This window comes from Gracilinanus agilis, chromosome 2, assembly GCF_016433145.1.
Source record: "Gracilinanus agilis isolate LMUSP501 chromosome 2, AgileGrace, whole genome shotgun sequence".
NCBI classification, from domain to species: Eukaryota; Metazoa; Chordata; class Mammalia; order Didelphimorphia; family Didelphidae; genus Gracilinanus; species Gracilinanus agilis.
The window spans coordinates 277,691,101-277,704,725 of NC_058131.1; the positions used below are offsets into that span (position 1 = coordinate 277,691,101).

The 13,625-nt window shown below is 43.1% G+C and overlaps 1 protein-coding gene across 1 annotated transcript in view; it reads right to left on the reverse strand.

Moving 5' to 3' along the window:
* Positions 1–13,625, reverse strand: part of ADAMTSL2 (ADAMTS like 2) — a 58,201-nt gene that overhangs the window by 23,116 nt on the left and 21,460 nt on the right. Inside the window, exons 10-12 of the mRNA XM_044663951.1 lie at positions 12,840–13,015; positions 10,369–10,717; positions 8,286–8,661 (exon numbers count right to left, since the gene is read on the reverse strand). Coding sequence (XP_044519886.1) covers positions 8,286–8,661; positions 10,369–10,717; positions 12,840–13,015 — 901 coding nt within the window. The remainder of the gene's footprint in view (positions 1–8,285; positions 8,662–10,368; positions 10,718–12,839; positions 13,016–13,625) is intronic.

Genomic DNA, 13,625 nt, shown 5'->3' on the forward strand with positions numbered 1-13,625 from the left:
AAAGACAGAGACAGACATAGAGACAGGAAAAGAGACAGAAAAAGAGATACAGAGATAAAGAGACAGAGACAGGGGCAGAGAAACAGATAGTTGTTTTTTTTTTTTCTCTGTGTTCCTCAGTCTGAGATGGCCTGGTAGTGGGTCAGGGGCCAATCAAGGTGGCTTTTCTTGCAATGCTTAGGCAGGGAAGAGGAACGTAGCACAAGAACAATCTTTTCCCTTTGGCAGGGATTCTCAGCCTGGAATTGTCTGTTGGTTTGGCTGACTAGTGTCAAGACAGGGTCCTCTTAATCACCTCCTCCAAAAAAAAAAAAACAAAAAAAAACTAGGAGAGACCATACAATCAAGGTCCCCTCAACTTTCTAGGCCCAACTTCCCTGAAGTCCTTTCTTCAATGATATGAACATATCCGCTAACCAGATAAAGTTTTCTTAAACTTTCTTGTACCCTAAATGTATCATAAGCTCCTTTTCTGTCCTACTCATATTCAGCTATTTGTATCTACTATTCTTGAGACTGTATCTTTTATTTTGATTTGGTTTATTTGTAATAGGCAGTTTGGTAGCACAGTGTATAGAGAGAGTCCCAGCTCTGGAGTCAAGAAGACTCATCTTCAAATCTGGCCTCAGACATTTCCTAGCTGTGTGATCTTAAGCAAGTCACTGCTCCCCGGTTACTTTAGTTTCCTTATCTGTAAAATGAACTGGGGAAGGAAATGGCAAACTACTCCAGTATCTTTGCCAAGAAAACCTCAGAAGGGGTCATGAAGAGTCAGACACGACCAAAATAGCTGAATGACGAAGTTATTGTAATGGAAATTCAAATCTGGGGTAGTCAAAGACACAGCATCAGGATCAGAACTGGACAGACCCCCAGGGGCTATCCAGTCCAACCCATGCCTGAATAAGAATCTCTTCTGCAGCAACATCTCCAATAACTAGTCATCCAGTCTGTTGGAAGACTTCTGCTGAGGGGCAAAACACTATTTCTTGATTTAATTTGCTCCAGTTTGGAATTGCTTTAATTATCAGGAAGATTTTCCTTAAATCAACCCTAAATCTGCCTCTATTATTGCTTCTAGTTCTGCTGTCTAGGACCAAATCTGAATCCTTTTTTTTTTTTTTTTTTTTTTTTTAAGATTTTAAACCCTTAACTTCTGTGTATTGATTTATAGGTGGAAGATTGGCAAGGGTAGGCAATGGGGGTCAAGTGACTTGCCCAGGGTCACACAGCTGGGAAGTGTCTGAGGCCAGATTTGAACCTAGGACCTCCTGTCTCTAGGCCTGGCTCTCAATCCACTGAGCTACCCAGCTGCCCCAAAATCTGAATCCTTTTACCTTCTCAGTGATTCCCAAAGTGGGCGCCATCGCCCCCTGGTGGGTGCTGCAGCGATCCAGGAGAAAAGTGATGGCCACAGGTGCATTTATCTTTCCTATTAATTGCTATTAAAATTTTTTAAAAATTAATTTCTAGGGGGCTAAGTAATATTTTTTTCTGGAAAGGGGGCAGTAGGCCAAAAAAGTTTGGGAACCACTGTTCTAACTGATCAAACGCCAGAAGTGAGTATCTTTCTCTCCTCTACCTCCAGTGTCCTCTGTTCCAGATTTAATACCCTCCCCTCAATACCTTCAACTCATCATCACATATCATAACCTTGGGGCAGGTAAGAGGGGTAGTGGCTAGTGCTGGGCCTGTAGTTAGGAAGATGAATTCAAGTCCACTCTCAGACATTTACCATCAACATGAGTCTGGCTGGGAGTTGCTTCACCATTGTCTACCTCAGTTCCTTCAACTATAAAATAGAGAGTGAACCTATCTGATGGGGTTGCTGTCAAGCACTTAGCCTGGCACACTGTAAGTGTTTAATAAAGGTTTTATTTCCCCCACATCCTTTCACTGCCTTCTTTTGGAAGCCCTTCAATTTGTCAATGTCCTTACCTTGTAAGTCCAAATTTTGTGGCTTATTTTATTAACTAACCTCTTAAAGGACTTGTAAAGCTACCAGGTATCTTGTAAAGCTATAACTATGCCCCCCCCAAAGAGTCTAGATTGTTCTATTTAGCTCAAATATGTAAATTTGGGAGAGGGTAGTAATTTTTCGACTAGCTAAAGGCTTGACAATTAGGAAGTGCTCAACGATCATTGAAGGTCCTTATAACCAACTTTGATGTTCCCACCTTCTCCAAAGGAAAAAAAAAAAACTAAAACAAAAGCAAAACCTCACCAAACCTTATTATTCCCTTCACAATCTTTGCCTACTGATCTAGTGGCTGTTGTATTTAAACCCTTCCCCTCTGTCTTAGAATCGGTACCATGTATTGGTTCCAAAGCAGAAGAGTGGTAAGGGCTAGGCAATGGAGGTTACATGACCTGCCCAGGATCACTGAGGTCACATTGGAACCCAGAACCTTCTATCTCCAGGCCTGACTTTCTATCCACTGGCCCATCTAGCTGCCCCTTCATCTGCTTGTTAATAAATTTGTTCAGGTCAGTGATCACAAGGCATTTAATCACCATTACCAGTCCCCACCCCTCCCATACACATACACACAAACACCCCAGGATAAAGGCAGTTTCTGTCAAGAGCAAGAACATGATAAGGTGGGGTGAATCACTGCAAAGGAGGACAATACAGCACATTGCAATGGAAAGCAAAATTGCCCAGATGGGATCTCAGGGACCTCCCCCCATCCCTGCCTCCCCTTGGGCTTTGTGTCAGTTCTAAAAATGGAACTGGGTGGGGAAAAAGCCAAACCAGAACATCAGTAACTTTGTCTTGAAGCTTATTGACTTGAGAAAGGTCACTCTGTTTACACTGTTATCTGCAAGGCCCTCTGTCGCCCCACTAGGAGAAAAATCTCAGAGACCAAGATCCTTGGGGCAGGAGCTGCAGTCCTTGTACTCCTCCTTGTATAAAGCCCCGAACAACTTTAAACACTGAGCACCTGTTAAACGCCCGGCAGTTAAAGCCCTCCCAACTGAATCCCCTCCTTTGGACCTTCCCATAGTTCTTTCATGTTCTTTTCAGTCATCCAAACTGACCACCACCCTCAACTTTTCACACTCCCCCCACCCCACGTACCTAATCAGTTACCAAATCTGACTTTCTGTCTCCACAAAAATCTCTTACCTTGGCCTCCCCTTCTCTCCATTCACACAGCTGCCACCCTACCTCAGCCCTTCATCACCTCTCCATTCACATAGCTCCAGCTCAGACCTTCATCATCTACACCTCAGATCCTCATCATCTCTCCATTCACAGAACTGCCACCCCACCTCAGGCCCTCATCATCTCTCTCTTGACTATTGTAGTCATTTCCTTTTGGGTGAAATATCAAAGACCTAGGCTGATGAACTCAGAACCCATCAAGTCCAAGTCCTTCACTTAACACTTGAGATGTTCCATAGGTAGTAAGCATCAAGAACATGATGTGAACCTGGGGCCTTTGACTGTGAATCCAGCATGCTTTCCCCTGTACCATGATGGAGAATCACCACTCCAATCCAACCTCCATAGAAACCCCAGATCCATTTTCCCACAGTCCAGGTCTAACCACTTCATTGTCCCACCTAATAGCTTTACTAGCTCCCTAATACCTATAGAAGCAAATATTCTGGCCCCTTCCTAATTTTTCATTCTTCTTTACATATATCCTACAGTACAGCCATCTGGTACACTAGCTACTTTATACACACACACACACACACACACACACACACACACACACACACACACACATATCGCTCCATCCCTCATGCTTAGAAATGCATTCCCTTCTCATTTCTGCTTCTTTGAATAATTGGCTCCCTTCTAGATGCTTTAGTTCAAGCATGACCTTCTTCTAAATGAAGTCTTTCCTGATCTCTCAACTTCTAGTGGCCTTCTAAGCTACTTTGTACTATATTTGTTATATATATACATATGTATGTATATATATATATACATACACACATTTATTCTGTACATGCTTATATGTGTATATGTTATCTCCATGTTAGAATTTCTGAGGGTAGAGGCTATTTAACTTTTATCTTTAGATTCCTAGTTCTTAGAACATGGGTTGTTATTATTAATCATTTAGTCATGTCCAACTCTTTGTGGCTCCATGGACCATACTGTCCATGAAATTTTCTTGGCAAAGATACTAGAGTTTGTAATTTCCTACTCCAGTGGATTAAGGCAGAGGTGAAGTGACTTGCCCAGGGTCACACAGCTAGCAAGCAGCTGAGTTCAAATTTGAACTCAGATCTTCCTGACTCCAGGCCCAGTGCTCTATCCATTTAGCTGCCTTCTAGGCAAACAGAGATTAAGTGAATTACCCAGGATCACACTGTTAGTAAGTGTCCAAGGTCAAATTTGAGCTCAGGTCTTCCTGACTTCAGTCCCAGGGCTCGATCCACTGAGCCATCTAGTTGCCTCTGCCTGGCACACAGTAGGAGCTTAATAGGTACTTTATTGAATGATTTTAGTCAAGCTGGTGTGCTAGCTCTTTCCAATATAAAACATTCCATTTCCCTTTGTTATGCCTTTGCACAGATGGCTTGCCATGACTGGGATGGATTACCTCTTAGAATCCCTCAGATCCTTCAACAGTTAAATTCCACCTCCTACACTAACCCTGTCCTGGTTGCCCCTAGTTCTTTGTACTCTTTCCCTCTTGGAATGACTTTGCATAACTCTGGACTTAGAAATTGGCGTACATGCTGTATCCTCTCAATAGAAAGTAAGTCCCTCGTGTACAAGGATTGTTTTGTCTCTGTTCCCAATACCTGGCACTTAAGAAATGCATGACTCAGTTCTCTAGTGTTTTCCCAAGTGAAACCCACCTTCATAAGTAGAGTTCACTGTTCCCCTAACCCTGACAAAAACAACAACAAAAGTCACCAAAATCCTCTCTCAGAGCTGCATTAATAATGGCAGATTGTTTTCAAAAACCTATTGTGCACTTCAACTACTAACTAGCCTGTGCTCATCCTTGCTAAGCCTGGTGCCAAGAAACTTTATTAAGATAGAGGCACGTTCTTAGACAATGGTTCTCTTTCCCAAACAAAGATGCTTTGCTGACCACCACACTGACATTTTCCACACAGGTCAAGGCCTTGCTCAGGTGTCATCTCCTCCAGGAAGCCTTTCCTCTTCCCCAGAGAAGAAATAATCATTCTTGTCTTGTGTACTCCCACAGGAATTTGTTCCACTCTAAAGCACTTAAGACCCTCTGCTTTTTTAGTATAGTTCTCTGTTGAGGTGCCTTAGATCCCCTAGTAGAAGATCAGCTCAAGGACAAGGGCCTCATCATTTCCCTTATCTCCCTCAGTCAAGATCAGCGATGGGGACAGATATTCAATGAGAGTTGAATTTGAATTTTCTCTATTAGGAGGGATTAATTTATGCTCCTTCATTCATCCACACTTTCTTGCTCAGGTTGTAAAAGGCCTTCTATTAATTAGTATTTTCTTTATGAGATTATCTTCAATTACCTGGTATATGTCTTGTTTGTACAATCGTCACATATAATTTTTCATACTTTAGACCAGTGATTCCCAAAGTGGGCACCACCGCCCCCTGGTGGGTGCTGCAGTGATCCAGGGAGGCGGTGATGGCCATAGGTGCATTTGGGGGCAGTGAATAACTGTAAGGGAGCGGTGATAGTATGTGACAGGGGACACTAAGTAATATTTTTTCTGGAAAGGGGGCAGTAGGACAAAAAAGTTTGAGAACCACTGCTTTAGACTATGAATGAAATCTTTGAAACTAGAGACTGGTTTTGTTTTGTTTTGTTTTGTTTTTACTTTTTTGGAATTCCTAGCACTTAGCACATAGTAGGTACTTAATAAAATATTTGTTGATGACTTGGACTCTGAAATGAATTCCTGTTCTTAGGAACCATTTCTGTCCTGATGCCTGGACCAGCAAGATGCACTGGTTCTAGCCTGTCTGGCCAACCATGCCCCAAATACAGAAATTCATTATAACTAGAATTTATATAGTACTTTAAGGTTTCCAAAGCATTTTATACATATTATCTCATTTGATTTTTATGATTACCCTAAGAGAAGGGTTCTATTATTATCCCCATTTTAAAGATGAGGAAATTGAGGCAGATGGTGGTTAAAGGCCCCCTCAGGATCACCTAGGTCCATGTTGGTGAACCTATATTACATTGCTGGAGCATGCCAAAGGGAGCTGCTCTCTTATCCCTCTCCATGTGCCTGAGGACATTTTTCTCATCACCCGTCCCTCTGCCCAGCAGCCCATTGGGAGTGCTTTCTCCCTCCCCCTTCTGGGGTAAGTGGGTGGCTCACATGAAGTGTGAAGGTTGCAGTTTGGGCACTTGGTCTCTAAAAGGTTCACCATCACTGACCTAGGTAATGTGTGGGGCCTGATTCAAACTCAAGTCTTCCAGATTCCAATGACTGCATTCTATCCATGGTGGTACAACCTAGCTACCTAAAACTGGAACTGTCTTGAATCAGTTTGCTAACCTAGGGAGGTTAGCAAATCCAAACTGTCTAGTCCTTCCTGTTTCCATGTTTCTGACTCAAGCTTTCTCACAGTCTCCTCTTGATGCTGCTCAACTCTAGATATCTGTCTCTCGGGGAGGGGGTGTAGAATAGATGTAAAGTTACAGAGTTACAGATTTTGACTTAATAGAAGAAAATGTTTCTAGTAATTAGAACTATGTAAAAGTGGAATGGGATGCCTTAGGAGGCTACAGTCTTTCAAATGGAGGCTTAATGTCTTTTGGGTCAGAGATGTTGAAGAAGATATTCCTCTCAGGCTAAACTAAGATGCCTCTGAAGTCTCTTCTAGTTAATAATTATTATAATAGCTAATATTTATATAGTACCTACTGTGTTCTAGACACTGTGCTAAGAGTTTTTCAGATCTTATCACATCTGATCCTCACAACAACTCTGCAACGGAGGGCCTGTTATTATTCCTATTTTATAGGAAATATAAGTTAAGTGAGTTGCTCAAATTTACCAAGTTAATGTCTGAGGCCAGATTTAAACTCAGGTATTCCTGACACCGGGCCCAGCATTCTAGACATTGCACCATGTAGTTGCCTCTAAGAAGCTCTGAGAAGTCTATGATCCTGAGAAGCTCTGTGATTCTGTAGGAGATAAACATTGTGGCACCACGGAACAAGACTGAACAACAGTCCGCTTGATGCTTTGTCAAGGTTGACCAGTTAGGTGCCACAGAACAATAACACATTTAAACCACAAGTCCACTCACTCACTCAGATGTCCCTACTCGGGGATTAATGGCTCAGGGCAAAGAACAACAGAGCCAGAGGCCCTGGGTTCAAATCCTGACTTTTCTACTTACTAACTGTTTGATCTTGGGCAAATTCCTTAGCTGCTCTAGGTTTTAGTTTCCCTATTGAGACACCTGAACCTTTTGATCCTATGAATTTCAATCCTAACCTGTTGTTGTTTCAGTCATTTTTTTTAGTCATGTTCAATTCTTCATGATCCCATTTGGGGTTTTCTTAGCAAAGACATTGGTGTAGCTTACTATTTCCTCCTTCAGCTCATTTTATAGATGAGAAAACTGAGGCAAACAGGGTGAAGTGAATTGGTCAGAGTCACACAGCTAGTAAGTTTTTGTGATTGTATTTGAACTCAGTTGAGTTCAAATGCGCTTTTCTGGCTGCATGGTTGGTGTTCTATCCACTCCTGACACCGCGGTTGGCATTCTATCCACTCCACCACCTCACTGCCCAAAACCAGGTACATAGTGCTCATTAGTACTATGCCCTTACTTACTTAGCTCATCAGTATAATCAAAAGGAAAATAATGTTAATTTTTAAACTCTTGAACTTGTGCTACAAACCAGAGAAAAGGAAAGAATTCTTTTTTTACTCCACTGCCCAATATCTCTTTAAAAAAAAAACAAACAACCCTTACCTTCTGTCTTGGAATTGATACTAAGTATCAGACGAGTGGTAACAGGTAGGGAATTGGGGTTAAATGACTTGGCAGGGTCACACAGCTAGGAAGTTGAACCCAGGACCTCTTGCTTTGAGGCCAGGCTCTTTATCCCCTGAGCCACCCAGTTGCCTCCAATATCTCTTGAATAAGTATAAACAGCCCTGTCTCCCTCATTCTAAACCACCTGGTGACCTACTGATATTTCCCTACCAACTCTGTACTCTTCTGCAGAAGTGGTGGAACTTCAGTCATTGTGAAGAAAAGCCCATGCTCCTTGTCCCCCTGTAGAACACAGCCCTTTGGTGTTGAAAGGCGTAGGTTATGGATGTGGGAAAAGCTCCCCTACCTTGCTTTGTGGGTCCTGTTTCCCGGTGAACTAGGGAGGGTCGCACTGGCATTGGGGAACGGTGTCTCTGACGATGTGTTGGCCATCCTATCACTGGTCAGCTCCAAATAGGTACCATTGAGGATGTAAGCCCCCTCGTTCTCCTCATAGTCCAAATAGAGGCTGTCCATGGGTGAGCCCCCTGGGTTATGTGGGTCACTCTGAGCAAAAATGCTGTTCACTGTTACATTCAGGACAAATTCCTTGGAGTCAGAGCTCTTGCCCAAAAGCTGGTCAGAAATGGCATTTTCGGAGAGGAACTCCTGGGATGCAAAGTGAACATCAGTGTCTTGGTCCTCCTTCTCTCCCGTATGAACCATCTGAGTAGTGTTTGAATCTTGTAAAAAAAATTGGGGAAGAGGAGAATAAAATGGAAAGAAAACTGAATTAGAAAGTCAGGAAACCCAGCTGTGCCTTTTTCTAGCTGAATAATCTTCAGCAATACAATTTTCCTCCCGAGGTAGTTAGGTAGCACAATGGATAGAGTGCCATGCCTGAAGTTGGGAGAACGTGGGTTCAAATCTGACCCCAGACCCTTCCTAGCTGTGGGACCCTGGACAAGTGAGTCCCTTACCACCAATTACCTAGTCCATGGCCAGTCTTCTGTCTAAGACAGAAGGTCAAAGTTAGGGGGGAAAATACAATTCTCTCTGGTCTTTACTTTCCTCATCTGTGAAATAAGGACATTTCCAAGGTCATTTCTAGCTCAAATATCTGCTTATAGGGGGCTAGGAATCATGCCAAAGGGGTCTTTCCACTAGCATTAGACTGATGTCCAGACATCAACATGATGGGAGTGATCTGGGGGAAAAGCTTCTAAACCCAAAAAGCTTTTCCTCACCAGAACAGAATATAGATCACTATAGATTGAGAGGCAGTGCAACATTGTGGAGAGAAGACGCTGGAGTCAGGAAGACCTAGATTCAAAGCCCACCTCTGCCTTTTACCAGCAAAATGACCTTCATAGCCTGCTACACCTCTCTGAACCTTGGTTTCCTAATCTATGGGAATAATACCAGTAGCACCTACCTCATTCAGTTGTTGTAAGACTCAACAAAATAATTTATATAATAATAATAGGTTAATTATTGGTTTAAACATTGCCTTTTTGCAAGATTGGTTTAGGTCAAATGTCCTTTGGGGAAGGACAAAAGAGTTCAGAGGTCAAAGCATGAAAGACCTGGGCTCTGAGGATGGGGTTAGAGAGGCTTAAAGTGGAGAAAAGGGCTTAGAATGGGATTTAGGGGGTCCTTCTCTGCCTCCCCCCACCCCAGCTTCTCATGTTTTTGCTGAAGACTGGTTCTCCTTCTATAGGAAGGGCTTACCTAACTTGATAATATTAAATCTGGGACCCTGGAAAACAAATGTCCCCATTAATGTCTCTGCTGCATAAAATCAAGAATGTTCCACAGGGCAGGGCTTCCCCTTTCTGGAATCACCTGCCCCAGCTCCAGTATGTAGAGTTGGCCAGTACAGAATGAACAGTTAATAATGGTCTTCATGACTACTCCTGACCAAAGCCATGCACAAGAACTTTGTGCCAAAGAGGATCAAAGGGGAAAGCTAGGTGGCACGGTGGATAGAGTGCCAGACCTGGAGTCAGGAGGACCTGGGTTCAAATCTAGTCTCAGATACTTCCTAGCTCTGTGACCCTGGACAAATGACTTAATCCCATTTGCATACCTTCTGTCTTAGAGTTGGTATTAAGACAGAAAGTAAGGATATTAAAAAAAAAGAAAGAAAAGAAAAAGACTGATGAATGATCTGAGTCATATAAGAACATAACTGAGGGAAAGTAAGGAGGCTTCTGACTAGAGCCCAGACATCCCTAAATGGGAGAGTGCAGCCAGTTTCCCAGTGTGGCTATGGCCCCCGCTCCAAATGACAAGTAGACCTTTGCCAAAGGGTCACATGGGAGAAACCTTCCCTTCAAGCCCTTTGCCAAGGAGAAGAGAGCAGCACTGATCACATTTCCACATTTCTCTGGTCTGGCATCATCCACAGTGGGGATCACTCCCCTGAATTTCCCTTGCTGGCCCATTACCTCGGAAGGCCTTGCCCCCCAGGGGAGCCTCACAGTCCATGCCTCCTGCCCTCTCGTACACCTCATTGGTCTCCTGGCCCTTGCTCAAGTTGAGATCCTCGGAGGGGCCCTGCTGGCCAAACAGCTGGTTCTCTAGATCTAGCCTCTCCTTTGACGATTTCCCATAGTAGGTGCCATTATGCTGGACAAAGCCCACCAGCCCCTCGCCATCAAATTCCCGGCTCTCCGCACTCTCGGAAGCAGTTTCGGAGAAGGTATAGTAGACAGGCTGGATGCTCTGGGGGTGGGGCTTTCTGAGAAGAGTGTATTCAAAGGTAATTGAAGGGCTCTTGCCATTTTGATTCCATACCTGGAGGAGAAATAAATTATCCTCCTGAGTGTCATTCAGCCCCTCCAGTTTAAATCAAAATCATAGCATGCCAGAGCTGGAAGGGACCTTAGAAAAGAGAATATTACAATATATGACGTCAGAGATGGAAGGGACCTTAGAACATAGAATGTCAAAGCTTAAAGATACCTTGCCTAACTCTTTATTAATTACACAGATCGGACCCAGAGGGGGAAAGTTGACTTACCCAAGATCACACATCTCACTGTAAATACTTTAAAAAAAAAAATTTTACCTTGCATCTTAGAATCAATACTATGTATTAGTTCTAAGGCAGAAGAGCAGTAAAGGCTAGGCAATGGGGGTAAAGTGACTTGCTCAGGGTCACAGAGCTAGGAAGTGTCTTGAGGTCCAATTTGAACCCAGAACCTCCCATCTCTAGGCCTGGCTCTCAGTCCACTGAGCCACCTAGCTGCCCCTTGCTATAAATACTTTTTAACCAGGCAGCACGTGAGGGATAGGAGATAAGGGGGAATCCCTATTAAAACAAAACAAAACAAAACAAAAAAAAACCCTTACTTTCTATCTTGGAACCAATACTATGTATTTCATTGTATACATTCCAAGTATTTTGTATTGGTTCCAAGACAGAAGAGTGGTAAGGGCTAGGCAATGGGGGTTAAGTGACTTGCCCAGAGTCACACAGCTAAGAAATGTCTAAGGCCAGATTTGAACCTAAAACCTCCCATCTCTAGGCCTGGCTCTCAATCCACTGAGCTACCTAGCTGCCCCCAGGGGAAACCCCCATTAACTATTCTGATTAAGGGTTGGATGATGGAGAATTTAGGAATGACTCCCTCTAAGTTGGGGATTCCTGAGGGTGTTAATCACCTATGTCTTGCCAATCTTGGTTCATCAAAGTGTACTCAGAATATTTAGATTGATTTGAAGGAAAAACTTATTTTCATCTTGCCTCTCTCAAAATATCATCTGGAATTTGAAGCAAGTGTCTCTTAGCTAAAGAGATAGTAAACAATAAGTTGGTGCCATACCCACACAGTTTAGAATTGCTATTCACAACAATTTCCTGGGAGAAGTATACGTGCTCTCTGGATCGTCAAAGATCTAATTCTCTTCTGTTCAACTTCAGCATTCAGTTAATGCATTGGAATTCTAATTTTCTGTAACTGTTGATCAACACCAGCTGTCTGTGGTAAAATCAATGAACAGCTTGTATGATTGACAACAAAAGTCTATCTTAACCGTATTGGTTTAGAACTGGAAGGAACCTTTGTTAAAGGTATCTAGTCCGATGATCTCATTTTACAAATGAGGAAACTGAGGTCCTTGGAGGCTAGCAGATTTGCCCTGGATTATATGGGAAATAAGTATCATAGAGAGGATTTGAATCCAGGACCCCTGATTCCAAATTCAGGTTCTTGCACCCTGAGAAGACATTCTTTTGTCATGGTCCCTGTAAAAATAGGAGTTCAGTGGAAGTTTCTACATTCCTCCTGTATTGAAGGTTATGAAGCATCTGTAAGAGATTTGACAGAATGTTCTCAATTCCCCTCCACTCCACTGCTCAGATCCCCAAAACTGAGGCACTGGAATGTTTGATGGAGGGAAGTCATTGAATTATTTTCTTGGAAGGATTCTAAGGTCATGTGGCAGCTGCATACGGGTGGGGGTAGGGTGCAAGTTCAACAGACTCAAAGTCTCTCCAGACTAAGGAATCTTTATAAGGGGGTAAAAAAAAAAAGGTACAAATACCACTGGGAACCGGCAAAAGTAATGATCAGGGCATACTGTCCACATTCAGTGACAGAAGAGGGAGGGATACAATTAGACCCCACTCGAGCCAACGGTACCATATACCCAAATTCATTCATCCTGTCCTCAGCTCTTTCCAAACCTGATTAACACAAAGCATAGTGATTTCATTTCATGCACCGACATCATCACTTCCTATTTCTATGATGTAATCACAAGTATCAATTCTTATTTCTGTGATATCACTGCTATCAACATCCCTATAATTCTCTTTCCTGATTCATTGGCAACAATAAAATTTCTCTGACTTTCAACACTTCCCTCCGGCAGGCTACTTTATGCATAATAGGTTTTCTATTGCTGAGCATACCATAACATTCAAACCCTGGTTGGTGGGGCCCTGGGCTACGATGTACTCGATGCCAGTTTCATATACATCCATGGGCCGTCGGTACTTCACAATGGTGCCGGCGATGTTGAAATTCTTTGGACTGTCTACTTTGTAGTTCCCATTAAAGAAATAGTAGCCAGCTTCGTCAGCAAGAGCTAGAATAGCAAAGTATGCAGAAGTCACCATTAGCCAAGAAGGAAGTCTTTGCTTAGCATTAAATGAGTGTCCCTGGACTCAATTATTTTTTCAATGGACTATCCATGGCCAGGGTGGGAGATGATTCTATAGCCGGCCCTGTATACTACTGGGAAGCCAAGTCCCTGGCTTCCAGAGGACTCAACTTGGCTCTACTACGAACTCAATATGTGAATTTAAGTGTCGAATTCTGATCCTGTTTTATCTTCTTCCCATCTCTGAGCCTCAGTTTCCCTATCTGTAAAATGAAGGGCCTGGACTCCGTGATCTCTAGGGTGCTTCCTGTTCAAAAGTTCTATGTTCTAAAGCCTTTCCAGCACTAACCTTCTATGACTCAGGAGACTGCAGCTCCCTTCCCCCACCCCCATCTCCCCCATACCCCTCCCACTCTCCCACCGAGCTTCTAAAAATACCTCCAAGTTCAGGACTTTTGCCACGTGGGTGAGTCAAACTCCGTGTCCGTGGCAAAAGTCTAACCCAAGTCAGTGCATGCTCAGGAAATGCACTCCTGTTTTAATATCAGCCTAAAATAAACAACAAAGGACATGTCTAGACTATTGAAAATAACTG